This window comes from Oculina patagonica, chromosome 11, assembly GCF_052425735.1.
Source record: "Oculina patagonica isolate OP01 chromosome 11, crgOcupat, whole genome shotgun sequence".
Taxonomy (NCBI): Eukaryota; Metazoa; Cnidaria; class Anthozoa; order Scleractinia; family Oculinidae; genus Oculina; species Oculina patagonica.
Window position 1 is genome coordinate 10,712,277 of NC_135768.1, and position 23,182 is coordinate 10,735,458.

General features: G+C 39.7%; 2 protein-coding genes across 2 annotated transcripts; one reads left to right on the plus strand and one right to left on the minus strand.

Annotated features, from left to right (window-relative positions):
• The first annotated feature begins 269 nt into the window (after positions 1 to 269).
• Positions 270 to 22,304, plus strand: LOC144630275 (uncharacterized). Its single transcript, XM_078488612.1, has 6 exons — positions 270 to 294; positions 387 to 716; positions 1,463 to 1,600; positions 2,375 to 2,806; positions 14,491 to 14,628; positions 21,663 to 22,304. Exons 2-6 carry the CDS (start codon positions 404 to 406, stop codon positions 22,127 to 22,129), a joined length of 1,488 nt encoding a protein of 495 aa, XP_078344738.1. The 5' UTR covers positions 270 to 294; positions 387 to 403; the 3' UTR covers positions 22,130 to 22,304.
• Positions 20,386 to 21,421, minus strand: LOC144630237 (uncharacterized). Its single transcript, XM_078488569.1, has one exon. The coding sequence runs from the start codon at positions 21,385 to 21,387 to the stop codon at positions 20,386 to 20,388; it is 1,002 nt and encodes a 333-aa protein (XP_078344695.1). The 5' UTR covers positions 21,388 to 21,421.
• Positions 22,305 to 23,182: the final 878 nt, after the last annotated feature.

Below are 23,182 nucleotides of genomic sequence, written 5' to 3' on the forward strand. Positions count from 1 at the left end.
TGGAGTGTAAATGGATTGGTTAAAAGAAATTATTTATAATTTCTTTTAACCAATCCATTTACATGACCAAAAAAAGAATAAAGAATGTGAATCACAGTGCACTAATTTTAAGATCGCGTTGTTAAGCATAATGAAGCTTATTTGGTGAATTATACCACCATTGAACATTTTCACTTGTGCTTGATAAAAATTGCTTTTGAAAATCTTTGTTTTGGACCACAATGCCGATTCTGTTCCCGCGCTAAGAAAAGAAAAATAGTCCCTCAAATGGATGTCATCACGATAGCTATTGTTGTATGTTTTATCTCTACAAGGTAGTCACTGACTTCGACCTTTTCAAACTCTGTTGTTGCTAACTAAGTCCATTTTCCCCTAGTAGAAGACAGTGACCACTCAACCCAATATGAATCGAAAGTTCTGGCTCTCAGTTGCGTTTTTGATGTCCCGGATTGGTATATTTGAAGCTGCGCTCCAATGTGACCAGGGGGAAAACTCCATCGGGCAAATGTACCTCAGAGGTCACACATTCAAAACGTACAAGGTTGGATGGCCTCACGAGTGCTTTTTATGGTGTGACGAAGAAGTGACGTGCCAAAGTTTTAACTTCCATATTGGTCAAAAAGTCTGCGAACTTAACAATAGAACTAAAGAAGCAAGACCGGAAGACTTTTTGCCAGATCGGACAAAGTACTACATGAAACGGGCAAACAACAGAGGTTATTTTTTTCTTGTTTGTTTCTTTTTTCCAACGCGGCAACGCAGCCACTTTTAAGGCCACAGTTTGGCTTCTTATGCCAGTTTATGTGTTTTATCCGATTTCGCCTCGAGCCTAGTATGTTACAGACCTCGATGGCACAAACATTCTAACGAATTCCATACAACGAAAAAATAAAAAAGAATACCGTTCCAACATCTTCCCGGCAACATACGCAAGGTGGTAAATATGTTGGGTTAACAATTATTTCTTTACGTACGTTGCATTTTAGACTAAACAGAAAAGATCATCAGTCGTGTTTTTGCTACAAGAACAAAGCTTCTGTTTCTATAAGAATGATAACGTAGACCGATGCAGTGTGGAGAGAGATCAAGCTGCAGTCGAGAGTTCTCATAACCATTCGACGGAGCAGTATGAAGACTATTAACGTTATCAAAGCTTAAAAACTGAAGTTTTTTTCTTAGATAAAATTTTAGTGTTAGGTTACATGAATGCAAAGAAGCGAGATTAAGACTGGCAAGTTTTGTAATCATGCTTGTAAAATTGCTTGAGGCAAAATTTAACGCGTCCCACTATTATAAACGGTGAGATCATTTAAGATCGCGATGGATTTGCTATAACAAAATAACGGTCGAGAATTGGAGCCCGGTTAAAGTATAAATAATCACAGCATTTTAATCGCAATTATTCTACCATGATTTTGCAAAACAATCGACTTCTAAGAAGGTTCGTTCCTTTATCTCGCAGTCCCTCTTGGTTCTATTCCGGAGCTTCCTGCCGAATCTTGCAGTGAGATCAAAGCTTGTGAAGGAAATGAGATGGTTAACGGGGATTACTGGATATACTCTGATGGGAATGGTCAGACAATCCAGGCGCACTGTGAAGGTATGACATTTTAGTAAATTGATAGAGTATTTAAAACCCTTACCACCTCTATAATTAATAAATAATTGGATTGCTTCCTTCAGTGCAAAGTGTTTTTGCTCCCTTGTGAGATCTTTTGAAAAGAGCCTGACAGTGACTAATCGTAGTCCACGAGGCACTCCATTGCGCATTGTCATTATCGTGCATGTGTTTTTAAAGTTTCAAATAATTATATAAACGTAACCTTAATGTACAAAGATTGTGTTTAATTTCTGTAACTTTCTCTAGGAGCTAATGCACATGATTAGAAAAGAAAATTCTTTAAAGTGACAGATGACCATTACGCAAGAGAACCTATTATCTTTTGATTTTTAAGGCAATGTCTGTTGGTACTACTTTGTAATAGATCATAATCGTATTCTCGGTATTGGACTAGAACTAGCTTGCAATGGAGGCTCATGCGGGGGAATATCATTAAAAAGAGCTTCATGTCATTTGCATTTGAAAAGATTACCCGCGTTAGCCTCCATTGCAAGCTAGTTCCATTCCAATACCGACAATACGAATAAGGTCTATTGTATAATTCAGCATCTTTATTATTTACAAGGTCTATTGTGTAACCCAGCAGTGATTACTCTTTATCAAGGCAACTAATTCAGTTACGACTACTCGGGCTGTTTGTTTGTTTTTTGTTTGTTTCAAATAATACTGATTTGGACTGAACTTTCAACTATGAAGATCACAAGTTAAATTTCTACTGGGGTGATTTAATGTTTTCGTTTGGATACATTTTAGAGAACTGGCAGAAGATAAACACGAAACCTGTTTGCTTTGGAGCGAGAGATAACCAGTATGGTTCTTTCAACATCACAAAGAATGGACGTCTTAAGGCAATGAAGCTCATCCACAAATCGGGTGCTGTACGCTGCAATCAAGTTTATAGTGCATCCTACTGGGGCTGCAGAAGTCCAGCTTATGGTGGTCATGGCCTGATGACTTTCATCACAAATGCCAACGAAGAATCCGTTCTGCCGCCTGCTGGAGTTTTGAAAGCAGTCGGTGATTGTGGCAACAGAAAATACTTTTACAGTCTGGATGGAACTAGCCACACATCTCCTGAGCTCGTTTTCAGCGACCTTTCCCATCTGCAGTCCGTTTCACGCAACCAGGAATTGCAGATATGGTACGGACAGGACTTATATGACTGTGGTGAGGATAACAACAGTGGCACAACATGTGTTGATGTGTATGCGTGGTATGCTTAAAGCTTTGAGACACGACACATCAGTTTTTGGCTTATCAAGAACATTTGAAAGTGTACAATCTAGTTACGTATGATTTTAGCAAAGACGCTGTAACATAACAGAAAATTTAAAAAGACAGTAACTTACTGAAATATTAAGAATAATTTAAACATTAGTTGTGCTCAACAATTACCAAGGCGACAAAATGTATCATGTCTTGTCATTTTCGGATCTTTTTTCTGTTTTCTGGTGGCTTTAAAAGTTAAGGGTCATCTCAAATTGCAGCAATACTTTAGAAGTGTGTTATCCGGAAAGGTGTAAGCTTAGTTTCAAACTACGACATCGATACATTATAAAAATAGAGGATAAATAACAGTAAATAATTTACTAACTTTAGTAACTTTAGTATATACTTTTGCTTTAAATATCGAATACGGGTAGTCAGGAGTTGACATATTATAGGTTAAACGGTTTGTCACTGACCCTTTTTTTGTTAGACGTTTCGGCTAATACTTCATCATTACTGATGAAGGCTTAAGTATTAGCCGAAACGTCTAACAAAAAAAAAGAGTCAGTGACAAACCGTTTAACCTATAATACTTTGGCTTGTTTGGCATTAAAATTGTTAGTCTTGCTTGTATCCCGTGTATCGTTTTCCTATCACTTAATAGAAAGGCTTGTCTGCAATTTGCAGTTTTCTATGTTTTGCTTCTGACCGGTAATTTATGTCGGAGTTTAAGATGGTTTCCGCCAAACATTCGAGCAATACAGGCAAAAATAAAGTTACGACAGAGATTTCATAGCATGGTAACATTTCGAGTACAGCTAACAAAAACCTACCAAAACTTTAGCTCTCAACCTGACCCCGCGAGAAAAAAATGGATTTGAAATTATTTACATTTCAGTTATAACGAACGTTTCACGCCAGTTAAAAACAAAATGGCGCGCGTTTTAAACATTTTTTTACGAGGTTTGACTTAAGTTTTCTCGAGAATGCATTAGAGTTTAATCACGGGGTGACTAAGACAAATGAATTTCAGTAAGATGTTTCAAATAGTATATAAAATGTTACCATACTATGAGTAGGTTATTGGTACTTAAGTTTTGCACTCATTGCTTGAACTTTCAGTGGAATCCGTCTTAATTTACGTAATTTAGAGGCTGTCTTTCTGAAAAACCCCACTCAAATTCGCGTCAAAAAGTAATGTTGCATGAAACTCTGGCAACTGAAAGACTAAATATAAACCGAGGCTAGAACTAAAACTGATTTGGTTTGATTCAAATGATTTTCTGGCCGTGTTAGGAGCCATTGAATGTTTTGCCCCTTGGGGCCCTCCGAAACGTCTGAAAAATTGAAAAAATGGGCATTTTTCGAGCCACTGTTAAATATTTCATTCGCATCGAACACCGACAATTTTATATCAATTTGTTTATAAACATTTCTTTTTTTTCTAAGAAAGTAGCAAGTTTTCGCTCGATTTTTCTAGAAATGCGAAATCGAGGATATAATTACCACTACTGATTGGCATCAAACAAAGGCTGAACAATGGTCTTGATTTAGAAGCGAATAGTGATGCAAAGAATCCAGCATGCAGGTTAGTTGGTCAAAATTTTCGGTTAAATGCTTAATTGGTATTCTCGGAAAGGCGCATTTTTCTCAAAAACCACTCGTGAAAATTTTAATAAATTTGACAGGAAGATACTTCAAAAAAACAAGTACGTGGATTATTGCAAAATATCTGAAATTTAATAGAAAAAATTGTGAATAATCCAGTTTTCCTTCAATAAACAATAGCTAAAAATATCTCCGGTAAAATATTATTAGTGATAGTGTTAACATGCGAGCATTGTTACAAGTTTGTTCCAGACAATGCAAATGGTGGATAAAAATTTAACGACTTAGTTTTCTGTAAATACATCAAACTCGATTTTTTAAAACTCGCCATTTTCGAGGAACTACAAAAAGAAGAAAACACGTTTCTCGATGATCAACTACTTGACACATCTATTACGATGGCCATGGTTCACCTCATGAGAGTACAATCGTTTTTGGGCGATATTAATTATCCCTCCACAGAAATCGAGAGCAAATAGTAAATAGTTCAACAGTTCAACATGTTAGTCCTATGGCATTACAGTATTCCTTCTTCTGTACAATTTCGAGCAAGATTATGTAGTCCATGAAGTGTTTTGCGTTGTCACATAACTGTCTTCCCACTAAGTTTCCCTAAGTTAAAAAAAGATGCGAAAATAAAAATAACGCCAGTTTTAAAACGAAGGTTGTTGACTTCATTATCATTTTGTAGCTGGCCTAAGCAGCAAAACCTGGTGTATATTATAACTAAATTGAAACAGCTAGATCAAAAACAGAAGGCAGATGAAACGTTTTTATTTTAATTTAATAAAGCAGGCTGCTTATTTATTCACAAAGTAAATAGATTAGTTAAACAAAATTATAAATGACCTTAAAAGGCCAATAAGAATTTGGGTTGCGATACACTAATTTTAAGATAGCCTTAAATTGTTCAACATATTTTTCGAATTCAGAACTTAACACATAAAGGACCTCGGGTTATCTGCCTTGGGAATAATTAAGGTAAGATGAATTGAGGTCATTGAGAGAATTATACAAATAGTCGTCTCTCTTCAGGTAAGCATTGTCACTTGCTTTAAAATAAAGACGCTAGATGAGTTTTGCGTAGGGCAGGGAATTCTTTGTTTGTTTTGCACCACATGCGGATGCCCTTTGCTAGGTTGACGTTTTAGAGGGTGGTATATTTCGAAAAGGTTCCAGTGAGCTGATTAATAGAAAAATAATTAAATGTCAAGGGAAAGCTAATAAAAATGTGCAGAGACAGCTGCGGGCAGCAGTACGTTAATTTCGAGTTCTACTTTTTAACTGTTATTCACGACATTTAAAGAAAGAAGTCTCGAACATCATCCTAAGTTAATTCCTAATTGAAAAAAGGTAAGAAATGATAGATTTTTTTTGACATTTGCATGCATTTAAGTCGTGTTATCATTCCACAAAGTATTTCGTTTGTAAAGTGTCCTTTCGAGACAACATCTTTACCCAAAATTCTGAATCCCGACCTAGCTTATAAAGGTTTGTAAAGCTTTTTTTTACAACAAAAGCTACTTTGGCGGATGATATTCTTCTTGAAAAACGTCTTTCACAATCCCTATTGTTTAATCCTTAAGAGCGTAATTGTGGTCAACCTTAATTTTTATCCTCCGGCATTGCTAAGGAAAGTAGATTAATTACCACACATTACTAGAGTGGCAGTCTTTGTGAAAAACGGTTTATCGCATTTCGGGGCCGAAAAAAACGTTTCCCCTTCAACATTGCTCAGTGAGCTATTTTAGGTTATATTTTATAGCAACCACTGTACGTTTAAAGAATACGTTAACAGGTTCCTAAAAATTATTATATATTAGCGAACGTTTTATTGCGTTTTGTAAACATGTCTGTTTTTGCTGTTCTTTCTTTCTCCCTTTCAGAAATGTTAGAACGCGCAATTCTAAATTCCGACTGAGTTTTCAAAACAGTGTTACTGAGCATAGAAATTTTAAAAAACCTTGTGCTTTTTATCTTTCTTTGCCACAGCTACTTCAAACTTCGAATTCTGGTGCTTCTGCAAATATTGAACCCCTATCATGCAAATGAGGTTGTTGAGCAAACTCGGTTTATTTTCAATAAAAACGTTTGAATTGTTCGATTTTCTAATTCTAAGTCGAAAAGAAAAACAAATAAAATGATTTAAGCGCATATTATTTTGGCTCCAGTGTAAACTCAGAAAAATGTGGTACATGCTAGAACTTTCACTACCTTCTTTTTTGCCCAGTGATTTCCTTTGGCGAGTCAATAAATGTGGTGAAATTTTAGCGGGTGACAGATTGCGCGAATATTGGATGCTTTTCAGATCCCGGTCAATTGATTGATTGACAGAAAATTTTAAGTTGGATTTTTTTTGGCATTTAAAATGTCAAGAGAAAGCTAATAATAATGATGCAAAAATAGTGGCGGGTAGCAGCACGTTAATTGCGAGGTTTTTAACAATTTTTCAAGATATCAAAAGAAAGTAAGTTTCGGGAATCAGCCTTGTTTAATCTCTGGTTCGGAAATTGGTAAGAAATGGTAGATTATTTAGAAATTTGTGTGCATTTAAGTCAAGATATTATTCCATAAAGCATTTCTTGAAAAACAGCGGCATCTTTTTAATTAAGGGAGGTCATTAATTTCGGCCACAAACGAGGAAAGCAATGGTTGGGAGGCCTCGAAATAATGTGCCATTCCAGTTTAGTTATTAAGAGGCTCCGACTGAGAATATGAAGAATCGTTGGACAGGCTGGGAAAATCGAAAATCTTGAAACTTTGCCTGAATAACACCTTTGGGGAACTATGTTCGAAAATATTATTCTCATCTTCTAGGAATTTGTGGTTTTCGAGAAATTAAGAAAAAACGAAAATAACGGTTTTTAGCTCATTAAATATGCAAAAATATGCATAAAAATGGCAAAGTTCTCGATATTCCTATAAGAGCAATTTTCAATGCTTTGAATCAAAATAAACTTAGAATAATAGCTTGACCTTTCTCCTTTTAGGCAACATAAACGTTCAATTTTTTCCGGCTATTTTGAGGTTTCCTTCGCCTTTTAAAATATTGCTTTATCAAGCACTTCGGGAAAGGGCAAAAATTGAGAAACTTTGGAGGCCGAAAAAGCACCTTGGTATGTCCGATATCGAGTCAAAATAAACACTGTGCAAAAGCTCGATGTTTCTTCTATTATAATATCAAATAAAAAATCTGGGCACTCAAGATTCACACAAATAAGAAACGAAAGTTTACGACCTGCTCGTGTCTAATTTGCATAAAGCTAATTTTTGAATTCGTCCTCCGCTAAGTGATCTGGTCCGCTAAATTTACATTTCGGAGCTATGATTTGCACAAAGAAAGCAATTTTAAACTTTATTTGATTTTGTTGACGTCTTATGCCGATACACTGGTTATATAGACGCGAAGAAAGTAGAAAAAACAGTAAAATCATCGACTGAGCTCCCCATTGCGTGACCTGCGCCACGTTATGAATTTTCTTGTCAATAATTGAATTAAAAAGATCGGAGGAAAGATTTGTTTGCTAGGACTCTTTTACATTTCAAATTTAAGATTAAAGATTAAGATAATAATGTCATTCACTTACCTGAAATTGGGAATGATTTGTATATTTTATTTACTCGCGTAACTTACGTCAAAAATATAAATCGTGTAGTTATTATTAATTTGGAAGTTGACTTCAGTTATGAACATAAACGTACATAATTATTAAAACTATGATGAACATATATCGCTGTTAGCTTCCGTTCAGCTGTCATTAATAGAAATAAAATACCAAAAGTTTCTCATCTTGTTTTAAAAAACTATATAAAAGGTTTCGATCGTGGAAAATCCATTCATTCATTCAGATGTACATCACAAAATTAAATTAAAGAGACCGAACATTTACACAGCGACAGGACCCGGCGCCAGGACATTTAACACAAAGCACGAAATTATTCGGCTGAAATTTAAAAATAGAATGACCTTTTACAGTTTTGCCTCTCTTGTTGGTGGGGCTTGGAGTCCAAGCCCAGAAAATCCAGAATTTGTCCAGTTTGTAAATTACCATGCAAAAGCACACTTCAAATTTTGTTACATCTTGTCTGACAGAAACTGAAAGCATCGATAGCAAAGGACAATTGTCAGTTGCCCGTGCAGGTAAGGTAAAATATATTTTTGTTCTTTGAACCACGTTTATGTATGCGTAACTGAATTAATGTAAGCTAAACTATTCAATACCCTGGGATTTTTGTAGCGCAAGAATGCCAAGAACTGATACCGTAAAATTCCGGTTATAAGCCCTGCGCTTATACAACTTCGTAAGGGGTTTCGGGTGGGCTTATAAGCGGAGGGGCTTATATCTGGGAGGGTTTATAAGCGGAATGAAAAAAACGTTTCGAAACGAGCCACAGGAGTGTTGATCGAAATACCTTTTTAAGTTAAAAACGCACAATAAAGCAACATTTAGCCCTGTTTAGTACTGTCATCCGGCAGAGAGGGGCTTATATCCGGGGGGCTTATAATTGGAGGTATTTTTTTTTGTTTCCAGATAGATGGGCCTATAACCGGGGGGACTTATAAGCAGGAGGGCTTATAACCGGAATTTTACGGTATGACAGTTTGCCACGATGTTCTATACCAATGGAAATTGCGGGCCATAATCCTTCTTTTACACGGGAGGATCGCGGAACAGCAAGCAACCCTGCTCTGTTTTACAAGAGACGGGTATGCTTGTTTCAGCTAGATCACATAAGCATTAACTTTCTGTTACTTAATTTTGTTTTAAGCCCACAGTAACAACTTCCAAGTAAACATTTGGTGAATAATAGCCTACATGATTACTATAGTATTTCCTAGACTTTTAAGTTAAAACACTTTTCTTTAATATCGTAAAAATCGCTTTTGGTTTTAAGTTATAAAATGACAGTTGACTTTACCCTACTAGGGTAAAGCGTATGTGAACGCGCGAGCAGGCGAGTGAAAACACAAGAGCGCGCACGCGATTGTTAAGTGATACAGTTGTTTATCCGCTTGATCCTTCGCGCTGCGCTAAACCACTCGTTCTGTATACTAACACTTTAGCGAAGGCATTAGTGACAGACATTGGTTTTCAGCCAGTGTTGCCAGATATTCGTTCTGGCAATTATATACCAAAAGTTGGAAGCTAAGCAGAGGCAGCGGAGCGTTTTGGAACTTGGAGGGAACTAGACTGTCCCAAAAATACTCGGCAGGTTTTCATATCTGGAGCGACTTTTATCTGTTCAAGTAATTGTTCTTGTTTTCTCAGCAATTTCTAGACCGAAGATTTCCGAAGATTCCCGTTTATTGTTCGTAGGCCATACGAACGTTTCAACTTATTTTTTTGAACTTTTCCGTAGATAAACGAAGTTTCCCGAAGACTTCCAATGACTTACTCACGAGACGGAATATCTTGTCAAACTAATTCTATGCTGCGCTCACGATATTTTCGGCACTAAAACGTGGGGGGGGGGGGGGTCGAACAAGCCGCACCCCCAAATTCGTTTGGAGGGTCTGCCACCCCCTGCCTCCCTGCCCCGCCGAATATGAAAGTAGTAGTTATTATAAAAACAAAATGAAGTAACAGGATTGCAAAGCAGGGGTGCTTGGTGTCTTTTCCACGATACCCCCAGGGTGAAATTCTAAAAGAAAACTTGTGGCCCGCAATTTCCCTTAGTATAGCCCTTCTTCTTAGTAGGTCTTCTTCTGAAGGCTAGTCAAAACACATGCGTCCTCTACCCCTTTAGCAACACCGCTTGTTCGGAAGGCTAACACATTGAACATACGTTTTATTTTTGACGTAAGTTACGCGATTAAATAAAATATATAAATCATTCCGAATTTCAGGTTGGTGAATGAAATTATGATAAGTCAATAGTTTTTAGCATTTTACCCGTTTCTTAGTTTATATATGGTAGGTTTATATTAATTTAAGTGTCCCCAATTAGCAGAGGGTGTTTCCCCTTTCACTTTCTTGACATGTTAATAAAGTCTTTGATTGATTGATTGATTGATTGATTGATTGATTGATTGATTGATTGATAGTAGGAATGGATATAGTCAAATGGCATTTTATAAAAAAAACAACAGCGATGTTTACAACATCGAGGAAAAGTGTTAAAGGTTAATACCGAGGTGTTCCTGTATTTCAAGCAAACTGTCATGTTTTCTTGGCATTCTAGCGCTTCAAAAATCCGAAGGTGTGGGATAGTTTAACTTGTATCAATTCAGTTATAAGGCCTGGTTCACATTAGCGACATAACGACATAACAGCAAGGTCACGCAAATGCAAAAAACACCTCACATTGATGTTTTATGTCACCAGTGTGAACAACCGCCTAACATAACGACATAGTTGGAACATGATGACATAAGCATAACGACATAAGGAATTGAAAAGACCGTTATGTCCATGTCGTTATGTCGCTAGTGTGAACCTTATAAAATAATGTGGTTCAAAGAAAAAACAATATTAAATTTACCTTACTTTCACCGGAAAGTTGATACTTCCGTGATCTAGCTGGAACAAGCATACCCGTCTCTTGTAAAACAGAGCAGGGTTGCTTGCTATTCCGCGATCCTCCCGAGTGAAAGAAGGCTGATGGGTCGCAATTTCCATTGGTTTAGAACATCTTGCTTCTCCAGTCCGCCAGCGAATACCGAGCGTGTTCTTGTATTTATGACAAACTGTCATATGTTCTTGGCATTCTTGCGCTACAAAAATCCCAGGGTATTGAACAGTTTAGCTTGCATTAATTCAGTTACCTACACATAGATGTGGTTCAAAAAAAAATATATATATTTTACCTTACCTGCACGGGCAACTAACAATTGTCCTTCGCTATCGATTCTTTCAGTATCTGTCAGACAAGATGTAACAAAATTTGAAGTGTGCGTTTGCATGGTAATTTACAAACTGGACAAATTCTGGATTTTCTGGGCTTGGACTCCAAGCCCCACCAACAAGAGAGGCACAACTGTAAAGGGTCATTCTATTTTTAAATTTCAGCCGAATAATTTCGTGCTTTGTGTTGAATGTCCTGGCGCCGAGTTCTGTGGCTGTGTACGTGTTCGGTCTCTTTAAAGGGAACTATAAATTAATTTAATTTTGTGATGTGCCTCTGAATGAATGAATGAATGGATTTTGCACGATCGAAACCTTTTATATAGTTTTTTAAAACAAGATGGCAGAGAAACTTTTGGTATTTTATTTCCATTATAAATGACAACTGAACGGAAACTAACAGCGATATATGTTCATAATATTTATGTACGTTTATGTTCATAACTGAAGTCAACTTCCAAATTAATAATACTACGCAAGTTATAGCTTTGACGTAAGTTACCCGCCAGAGTAAATAAAAGATACAAATCATTCCCAATTTCAGGTAAGTGAATGATATTATTATCTCACTCTTTAATCTTAAATTTGAAATGCAAGAGTCCAAACAAACAAATCAAATTCAATTGTTGACAAGAAAATTCATAACGTGACGCAGGTCATGCAATGGGAAGCTCAGTCGATGATTTTACTGTTTTTTCTACTTTCTTCGCGTCTATATAACCAGTGTATCGGCATAAGACGTCAACAAAATCAAATAAAGTTTAAAATTGCTTTCTTTGTGCAAATCATAGCTCCGAAATGTAAATTTAGCGGACCAGATCACTTAGCGGAGGACGAATTCAAAAATTAGCTTTATGCAAATTAGACACGAGCAGGTCGTAAACTTTCGTTTCTTATTTGTGTGAATCTTGAGTGCCCAGATTTTTTATTTGATATTATAATAGAAGAAACATCGAGCTTTTGCACAGTGTTTATTTTGACTCGATATCGGACATACCAAGGTGCTTTTTCGGCCTCCAAAGTTTCTCAATTTTTGCCCTTTCCCGAAGTGCTTGATAAAGCAATATTTTAAAAGGCGAAGGAAACCTCAAAATAGCCGGAAAAAATTGAACGTTTATGTTGCCTGAAAGAAGAAAGGTCAAGCTATTATTCTAAGTTTATTTCGATTCAAAGCATTGAAAATTGCTCTTATAGGAATATCGAGAACTTTGCCATTTTTATGCATATTCTTGCATATTTAATGAGCTAAAAACCGTTATTTTCGTTTTTTCTTAATTTCTCGAAAACCACAAATTCCTAGAAGATGAGAATAATATTTTCGAACAAAGTTCCCCAAAGGTGTTATTCAGGCAAAGTTTCAAGATTTTCGATTTTCCCAGCCTGTCCAACGATTCTTCATATTCTCAGTCGGAGCCTCTTAAGTCCTTTTAGTGTATACTAAATCAGTGGATAGCGTTGGGGGCGTGCTCTAATTGGCTACTCAAACTCCGGATATCCTATGCTTTCACTTCCGAGCAGCTCATCCTTTTTGTGTTATTTTATCTCACTGCGTTAGTTTATACTTAAACAACTATTCACCTTAGTGTCGGTGTCCAGTGATGGATATTTCTACCACTAGTCACCTTACATCAGTGAAATATTTCGCTTTTAGCAGACACTGACGCACTCAATCCAATATGAATCCAAAGTTCTGGCTCTCAGTTGCGTTTTTGATGTCCCGGGTTGGTATATTTGAAGCTGTTGTCCAATGTCACCAGAAGGAAAACTCCATCGGGCAAATGTACCTCAGAGGTCACACGTTCAAAACGTACAAGGTTGGATGGCCTCACGAGTGCTTTTTGAGATGCGACGAAGAGGTCACGTGCCAAAGCTATAACTTTCATATTGGTCAAAAAGTCTGCGAACTCAACAATAGAACCAAAGAAGCAAGACCGGAAGATTTTATGCCGGATCGGACAAGGTACTACATGAAACGGGCAGAAAACAGAGGTAAACTTAGATTTTTTCTTGACTGTTTCTTTTCTAACGCAGCATCACAGCCGTTTTGAAGGCCACAGCTTGGGTTTTTATGCCAATTCTAGACTTGGGCCTATAATTATTTCAAATTGAAAATCAAATCTCGCTAAATGTTGCAACAATAATATGCTTGCATTCAAAGGAAATCTTGCATCCAATAAGTAATAAAAGCTCCAATTTCTATACGAATGATAAAAGTGATCAAGCCGCAGTCGAGAGTTCTCAGCTATGCAAGGGCTATTACTTCTTTACGTCTCTAAACTATACATTATAATCATTAAATCGGGCATTGTGGCGTATTTTGCGCGCTAAAATGAAGAATTTAGCGGGCTTAAATATATTTTAGCCCACTGCCGTGGACCAATCAAAAACAAGAAAATAATGAAGCCAGCCAATCAGAACTGAAAACCATTCAACTGTTCGCGCCGTTTTCTAGCTGTCTGGCATAAATCTGGCATCGTTTCACGCTCCGTTCAATTTGAGTCGAGACGCTTCCATCTGGAATTGCAAACCGTTTTTGAGCTTTATAACGACAAAATGGTTAAAGGCCTGGGATAGGAAGCAAATTCGCAGCAAATTACAGAAACTCAAAGAAGAATCCAGGCGGCGAAGCGAATGTAAGTTTGTCTTCGTCGAGCGAAACTCGCTCAGTTGAATTTCAGGCATATTCCAAACTGCCAGTTCAGTAAACAGCACAATTAATTTTAACACTTCTAAATGACGACTATTTCTTTGCGCCTGCCGATATAATTTTTTAATTTCCTTTTCAAGCAAAGATGGTTTTGAGTAATTTCGCAGATTTATGCCGAGTTTTGTAAACTTTATAACCTGGTTTTCAATCAGAAATAAACGCCGACTCGCAACGGCAGTATTTAAGATATCGCTTATTGTTTTTTATTCCTTAACTAAATCTATTTTAATAGATTTAGAAATAGTCATAGAGTTGATGTTTTTGGCGTAAATATGTTTTTAGCCCTTCTCAGAGCTCATTTGGGCCTGAGTCGGGCTAAAAACATATTTACCTCCGCGAACACCAGCTCTATTATAAATTATATTATAAATTTGCAATTTCCGCGGAACAGGTCCACCTCTGCATTGACAAAGTGAAGCTCCGTTAAAAATCAGAATTAACCGGCCATAAACTCCAGCATGATCTCGCATTTTTTTTAATCCTTTTTTTTTCCTACGCAGTCCCTCTCGGTTCTATTCCGGAGCTTCCTGCCGAATCTTGCAGTGAGATCAAGGCCAGTGAAGAAAATGAGATGGTTAACGGGAACTACTGGATATACTCTGATGGGAATGGTCAGACAATCTTGGCTCGCTGTGAAGGTATGACCTTTAACCCTATCCAGACCGGGGGGGAAGTGCCCGCGCCGACTTTGCACGCTTATAACTTTTTCAAGATTAAACCAAACGCTGCCAAACTTTGCGAGTTTATCTAAAACTTATCTGGAAATAATTTGGTAGGAAAGGTTGTTGTGTTAGGAACTTGACGTCACCATGACAACGGCATTTTGACAGGCATGTTTTCCCAAATTTGTCATTTTCGTGTTTCTATCAATGAAAAATAACTTTAATGTAATTATTTCACCTTTTTACGGAATCTTTTGAAAATAGCCTACACTTAATCAAAGATCTGTTTCAGCCCCAGAGTGCCCCAGAGTGCTCAATGGCCCCAAGAGCTGATTTATCTCTTCGTGGGGCCATTTTGTCAATTTGGTCTAAATCGACCACAATAATAGCCATTTCAGCCCCTTAGTGCTATCGGCCCCTATCACTAGAGTATCACCTATCACTTAAGTGTCATTTCGGAATCCGTTCAAGCTACAATACAAAATGTCATCAATCACTAGAGCCATTTTGATTCCTAGAGGGTGGATTCGGCTCGTATAAAAAGAGCCGTTTGAAATACTGAATTTTAAAAGTAAATCAAAATTGATGAAATGCCTGCACGAGCCCGATAGGTGATGTGTTGTAACTTCCGTAATAAGATGACCATTATGCAAGAAAAGAAATGTCTCACAATAAACGCATTATAACAAGTATAATGTTCAGATCTATTTTTTTTTTATTTTGTGTATTATCTGTTGATATCTAAAACATCGTTATGAATTGACACCTGAGCTGAGAGTGACCGGAACAGGTACCAAATATATGACTCGAAACGAAATTGTATTGAGGACGGTGAATAAACCTTGGCTTACTTGTCAATTTTCCTTGTTATTATACATTGTAGTCACTAGCTGTCTTCTCATTGGCTAAGAGCCTACAGCTAATTCTGGGAATCCGCGCAACCCCGCGCAACCTACAGATTAGTAAATAATCTGCTAGCGCGCAACCTACAGATTAGTGAATAATCTGCTAGCAGATTATTTACTAATCTGTAGGTTGCGCGTGCAATGCATGATTTCCAAGAGCAATGTGTCAGGCATCTGGCGGCGAAGGAAATTCATAGTTCGTCGATCCACTTCGTCAACCGATAAATAGTTTGACCAAAGTTCAAAAATTGCTGACAATTAAGTCTCGGAAAACACAAAACAACTAACAAAACTTGGGAAGGAACTATTCCACGATTTAGTAGGACGACCAGCCTGAATTAGCACAAGTTTTGAAACAGGTTGAAATCGTTTGTCACTACTTCCTTTTCCAGAAAAACAATGTATAATAAAACAATTATTAGATTCGGTTTATGTGATATTCGAAATAATCAAGGTCTCTGTAAGTGTTATCAGCCTCAGCCTTCGGCTTCGGCTGATAACACTTACCTCAACCTTGATTTTCTCTCACACTGAAATGCATTTTTGTCTGCCACACAACAATGCAACAGCACTTTATTGACAACATAACCAAAGCTTACAGAGATTGGATATATACCTACTGGCTCATTCAGAAATATATGACAAAAACTACGCCGATCCTATAACGCCATGTTAAACTATCAGACTGGGAAAGGGGTGGGGGGGGGGGGGTGGGAAAAGCTGTTGCACCGAAGGCAAGAACAAAAAACTGAATCACATGACCGAGCATGAAAACTGATATCCTGACTAGGACCCAGGGTCCTCCGTTCAGTGTGAGAGAACTTCATTTCTTGCCTCTTTCGCAAGCTCAGCCGGCAAGAAAACCATTTCTCTCACACTGAAATGCATTTTTGTCTGCCACACAACAATGCAACAGCACTTTATTGACAAGACGAAAAAGTATAGAGCGAGGAGTTAGATAGTGAACCTATACTCGAATATCGGCCCTACATGTATGTTACTCAGTCCGCAAACTTAGTTCGAAGATGGAAACATTAAGAGATCAAAAATCGTAATTATCGGCAGGAACACTGATATATCTTATTAGTGTCTAGAAACAAAAACAAAGTATCAACTGTCACTGTCCTCTCTCACAGACGGAGAGCCCTTGAAACCTGAAGAAGGGCTTGTTCTGATTCCTTTATGTACATGTTCTTAGCTGTCTGCGAGCGCCAGCCACCATGCCGCATAAGAAGTCTGTCAGGGATGGCAGCAGCTGCTGCAGTGGATGCTCCCCCGGACCTAAGACTGTGAAGACCATATTGACTGGGGTCAAGACCGATGACTTCAAGTTGCTTTTTAAACAGCTCGGTTGCCCTTGAGTAAGTCAACTGTTGCGGACGAAAGGAGAAGCCCCGTTTAGTATGGCAAATCTTCCTAAATAGGTAGTCAGATTCCTTATGCTGCCCAACAAGTAATAACCTTTCGGTCAAGGCCACAGGACAGGTACGAGAACCTGTGCGAGCTACCAGGATTACGGAACCCTCTCTAAATTGGTCGTTCTTCCTTTTAGTTAGGATAATGGACATATGGTCACTTGTCAGTTGCAGATTGGCTCGTTTCAAATTGCTAAGGTCATCCCAGCGCAGGAATGCTGCAAAACCTAGGGCGATGAGGCATGCTATCTGAAGCTCGCTGGGATTTCCCTGGCCAAACCGGAGCACTACTTCTTTGATTTGGGCTGCTGTGAGCGGGGTTTTCCTATTTTTAGGACAGGTACCCAGGATACGTTTGCATGCTTCAAGGAGCTGCTTCACCATGGTATGCTGCACAGGCGACGGTAAGCAAGCCTTTTGATGGGCCCAGGCCACTCCAAAGGCTGCTGCCTGGATGGACGCCAGTGATGTGGTGGTCTGCAGCAGGTGCACGAGGTATAGCGAAAACTCTGGACCTGAAGTTGGTAGGACATTATGTCTCTAGCCTCTGCCCATTTCCTCCATGCCGAGAAGGACGAAACATATTTCTTAATGGTACTTGGCGCTCTGTCCTGGATCATGATGCTGGGGATTGCACTTGCAAGAGAGCGGATCTCAGGATGATGACTGTTCTTCAGATCCCTCAGTGTAGGAGAAACTAGTGATAAAGACATTTGGAGCAAAGTTAGGATTGCCATCATAAGCAAACAATAGTATTCTGCAATGCAAGCATGTCGTAATTTAGGCCCCTCACAGGCAGGCAGTGGGCCCTCAAAACCATCACATGCCTCTAGGAAATTTGGTACATTCGTACAATCACTGCACATATGACAGCTGTCCACCTATGTAGTGGATATCTGTGGCCTCTCACAGGCTATAACACATTGCACAAGCCACAGCACAGTGGCTCAACACAGTTAATCACACTTAGGCCACTAGCAGGCCATGACATACTGGCCCCTCACAGGCTGTAACACACATGTCCCTAACAGGCCATAATGCGTTGACCCCTCACGGGCCATAACACGGTGGCCCCTACACAGGCCATAACACAAAGGCCAATCACAGGCCATAACACCTCGTCTGAGCCTGACGCACTGGCCCCATGTGGGCCCTAAGACAGTGGACACTACCGGGTGGTATAACACCTTGGCTCTGAACAGGCCATAAAGCAGTGATCACAATAGGCCGTCGGATTTGGCGAGGTGCTATGTTAGAAGAATGGCTTCACTGTGTGAGCAGCTGGACCTGCGAAAGATACCCGAAGGGCAAGAACACGATAGCTTGGCTTTCCGCTGAAGAGAGAGGCACCTGACGTGGCTGGAATAAACATATCTTCCGAGGGTGGAATTTCCACCCAATCCTGTACAAATGCTGCTGGTTGTGTGCCATCTCTGGTTACGAGAGGCCACCATGAGGCTGAAGTCCACAAAGGGATGATAAGGGTCCCGAACTCCATACCATGCTCTAAGTGCTGTAGTACCCTGGGTATCAAGTAGGGAGGAGGGAAGATCCAGTTGTTCTCTCTTGACCAGGAAAGTGTGAAGGCATCCACTCCTTCGGTACATGGATTCGGCCAACGGCTACAGAAACGGGGAATTTGACGAGTCCGAAAGGTAGAGAAACGGTCGATCGTGTGCGGTCCCCACAGAAGGTCCAAGGCTGCAAAGATATTTGGGTTAAGCATGTAGTCATCTTTACTGGCCAGCCTGGAGAGCTCATCAGCCTCTTGGTTGAATTCTCTAGGGATCCATTCAGGCTCCAAGTGAATCTGGTACTGTCTACAGAGTGTGTAAATAGCGACAGCTTCTAAGTGCAAATTAGGTTTTGGACTGCCAACCTTGAGGATGTGTTCTACGTTTGAATTGTCGGTTCTATGTCGTACTGTTTTTCCAGTCAGTTGCTCCCCCAGCGACATGAGCACCAGTCTTGTTCCCCTGAGTTCTCTCCATGTCGAGCTCTCCTTGCTCTCAGCCTCAGACCAGCTGCCTGCCACTTCGGAGCCTGCAACGTTCACGCAGTAACCCCCCCATCCAGAGTCACTTGCATCTGAATAGGATAGGACGTCTATCTTAGGGTTGGCTTTCCAAATAGGCTGACCATGACAATCCTCAAAACTTTCCCTCCAGAACTGCACCTCCCTCAGTGCCTCAGGAGAAAGTGCAATGCGCTGTGACCAAAATTCGGCAGATAGTATGTCCCGGTACATGGCCCTCGTCCACAACCGGCTGACTGGGCCAAGTGCTAGCCCCATAGAAACAATTGTCCCCACCAGGCCTGCTAGCTGTCTAGCTGTTATGGAAGATTTGTAACGAGTTACCAGACTGATTCTTTCTCTAAGTCCTTCAATGCGACGTAGTGGGACTCGAATGACACCTTCCCTCAAGTTCAGGATAAAGCCAAGCAATTCACCTTCTTGTGTTGGTTCCCAGCAACTTTTTTCGGGATGAGCGACAAAACCACTGGCTGCAACGTCCGCTTTAACTCTGCTCGATGCTGCTCTAGCCGCTTCTAAGGTCCCATCAGCCCCTGCCCCGTCATCTAAGTAGGTGAAAATCCGGATACCCTGTTCTCTCCAATGCTTTACTAAAGCTTTCTGTATTTTCGAAAAAACATAGGGGGCGGATGCTAAACCGAAGGGGAGGACCGTGAATGCGAACCATTTCTTCTCGCCAGCAAGGGTCCAACTAAAACCCAGGAATTTCTGATGGTTAGGTAAGATGTCCACATGGTGGTACCCAGATTTGTAATCAAATTTGAAGAACCAATCGCCCAACGCAAAAATGTCCCTCGCCGTTCGAATGTCCTCGTACTTAAATTTAGGAGTGCGCAGGTATTTGTTGACAAATCTAAGATCAAGAATTAGTCTCTTCTTAACACTGTTTTTCACGACCCCCAGTGGGCTAACAATATGAATGTCTGCACGGTTAACTTCAGTTACACAACCAGTCAATAACAGCTCTTTGACTTGCTCTGCGACAAATTCTTTTTCGTCGGCAGCTGACTTATGATTCTCCATCTGTTTTCTGGGCGGTAATTCCACAAATGGGAGGGCATATCCATCTCTGATTATTGAAATAACCCATTGGTTCGCCTTAATTGCATGCCAGAAACTCAAATGGTCCTTCAAACGACCTTTAACACAAACTGAACCTTCTCTGGGACTGTCCCCAGAAGAACAACTTGGGGCATATGAACTATGTGCCGCTGCTAAATCCACGAGATTACTACTGACATCATCATTCATTTCATGCTCAGTTAATCCTAATACATTGTACATATCTATCAAACCCGGCTCGGACGCGTCGAGCTCGTCACAATCACAGTTCCAATCAATATCAATGTCACAATTTGAACGCGGTTGGGAAGCTCTCTTAGTATGTTTTTCCCGTTGTGGCTGTGGGGATAGGTGCACGGCAGTTCTTCGCAAAGTGACCGGCTCTTCCGCAACGAAAACACCCGTCGCTCTGGCTCGACTCGAATTTCTGTCTCGACGCGGGAAGAACAACGCGCCTTGCACCGGGGGAATTCGGGTTCGCGGTGAAGGATTGTTGCGAACGACCAAATAATTGTGCTCGAGGTTTCGAGGGTTTCTTGCTCTCTGCTTTCAAAACTTTGCTCTCTTTAATTGCCCGCTTAATGCGCTTCTCGTCATCGGAGTCGCACGCCAGCGGCTCCTGAACATAACAATCGACAGCCTCCCAGCCGTACTTTTCTGCTAATTGAATATGTTTGTTCCTCTCCTTAAGAAGTTTCCTACCTTCTTCCAAGGCCTGGTTCCGCCCTGTTTCGTCGCTGGCAGAAGCGGCCGCGTCAATTTGATCGAGCACTTTCATATTCAGCTCGTACTGTATCTTGTTCCGTTTATATTTGAAGTCAGGCTGTGGTGACTTTTCGCGGGATCGCTCCGTAGCTGGCCGTGACTTCAGCTCTTTCTCAAGGTGTTGCAGACGTTCCTCGCTCTTTTGGTGAGCCTCGAGGAGCTTTTTAGCCCACGATGGTGTGCTGTCCGGTGATCCCGAACGGTTAGAGGACTTCGACTTCGACCTCGAGCGGCGTTCTTTTCGCGATGGGGATTTATGGCGGGAACTACTGGATGACTCACGCCGATCCTCAGTTCTTTCCTGCTCGTTTCGCGAACGTTTTCGTGATTCCCTCGTTGGGCTCGCGTTGTGGGCCAAAAATCGTTGTGTAGCCCTCGATTTTGGCGGCATATCTTGATAGGATGGCGAATTAAACGCTATTTTTTGAGTAATGAACGAAGAAAAGCTGTTGCACCGAAGGCAAGAACAAAAAACTGAATCACATGACCGAGCATGAAAACTGATATCCTGACTAGGACCCAGGGTCCTCCGTTCAGTGTGAGAGAACTTCATTTCTTGCCTCTTTCGCAAGCTCAGCCGGCAAGAAAACCATATTCCGGATATCACTAAAACCTCATCCAATAATTGTTTATAATTGTGTAACCCAGCGTTCTTTACAAGGCATTCAGTTATGTAGCCTCTTTCCACTCTTATTTGCGACCAGGCGCTCTTTGTTTTAAATAATGCGGATTTAGAGTTTACAGATTAAATTTAGAGCTCACTCTTAAGCTTTCAAGGTTCTACTGGGGTGATGTAAGTAATGTTTGCCTTTTTGGATGACATTTTAGAGAACTGGCAGAAAATAAACATAGAACCAGTTTGCTTTGGAGCGCGAGGTAACCAGTATGGTGCCTTCAACATCACAAAGAGTGGACGTCTTAGGACAATGAAGCTCATTTACAAGTCAGGGTCGATCAAATGCAACCCAAAATATAGTGCATCCTACTGGGGGTGCAGAAATTTGGCAAGCTATGGCAATAACGGTTTATTGACTATCATCACAAATGCCAAAAAAGAAGCCGTTCTGCCACCTGCTGGAGACTTACAGAGTGGGTGCGGCAACAAAAGGCACTATTATAGTCTTGATGGAACTAGCCACACATCTCCAGAGCTCGTTTTCCGTGACCTGTCGAATCCGTTGACTGTGTCACGTAAAGAGGAATTGCAGATATGGTACGGACAGGATTGGATTGACTGCAGTGACGATAACAACAGTGGCAAAACATGTGTTGATGTGTATGCGTGGTATGCTTAAAGTCACATTAAGGTCTGACTTAGCTGGAACCGCGTTTTAGAGTAAACAATCATTTTACGTTTAATTTAAACATAGACACTGAAATCAAAGTAAACGCTTGTTACATTAGTTGTATTCAGTAACACAGTTGTAACGTAACAGAATATGTCAAGAGACAGGAAGTAACTGAAATGTTAAAAAAATAGCTTGAACTATTTGCCTCAAACATTTTCTTAGACGGCAAAATGCATCATGTCTGGTCATTTTCAGATTTTTTCTGCCGGCTTAAAGTTAAGGGTCAGTTCAAATAGCAGCAATATAATTCAGTGTAGTAGTTCCACATCCAGCGTGTTATCCGTTAAGGTTTAAGCTTCGTTCTAAACTACAGTATCGATACAGTTCTAGTATGAGGAAAAGAGGATAAATACTAGTAGACATGGTCAATAATTAACTACCAATATCGGAATCAGATGAAGAAAATTAACTGTAGTTTATTCATTAATGTGTTCGTTATTTAAAAATGCTAGATTGGTCCTGTGTATCGCATTACAATCGTTTTATAGAATGGCTTGTAAGGCTGGCATGCAATGTGGATTTTTCTTTTTTTTGCTACCTGTTATTTATGTGAAAGGTGTATTTACATCAGTGAACATGCTATATAAAAGTTTTATCAGGAAAACTGTTTGAAGACTCTGTAAAACATCTTTAACATTTTGTAACTATTTCCGTTTATATATGACTTTCAAAAATTGATGTTTAGGTGACACTTTTGCACCTCAGGTGGCAAATCTCATTTGGAATTGTAGGTTCAGAAAGAACGTTTCTGCATACCTTCCTCCCTATAAATTTTCCCTATAAGGAAAACGAAAAACATGTTTTCTAGCTTCATGATCATCTTTAGCTTGCCCGTGCACCGATTCAAGAACGTCTAAGACCTGATATTGAAGCAGATACAGCAAAAACAGAAGGCAGGTGTTGTGTTTTCTAATTCTCCTACTTCTTCCCGATTCAAAAAATAGTCTACCGAAACAGGTTGTTTAAGTAATAATTTGCATTAACTCAAGTGTTGTTTCT

Bases quoted from the DNA above. Each gene is read 5' to 3' on its own strand.
- LOC144630275 (XM_078488612.1), top strand. From the start codon at position 404: ATGAATCGAAAGTTCTGGCTCTCAGTTGCGTTTTTGATGTCCCGGATT. The intron at 1,601-2,374 runs GTATGACATTTT...GATACATTTTAG, and splicing joins AATCCAGGCGCACTGTGAAG to AGAACTGGCAGAAGATAAAC. The intron at 2,807-14,490 runs GCACAACATGTG...TTTCCTACGCAG, and splicing joins TGGTGAGGATAACAACAGTG to TCCCTCTCGGTTCTATTCCG.
- LOC144630237 (XM_078488569.1), bottom strand. From the start codon at position 21,387: ATGAAGTTCTCTCACACTGAACGGAGGACCCTGGGTCCTAGTCAGGAT.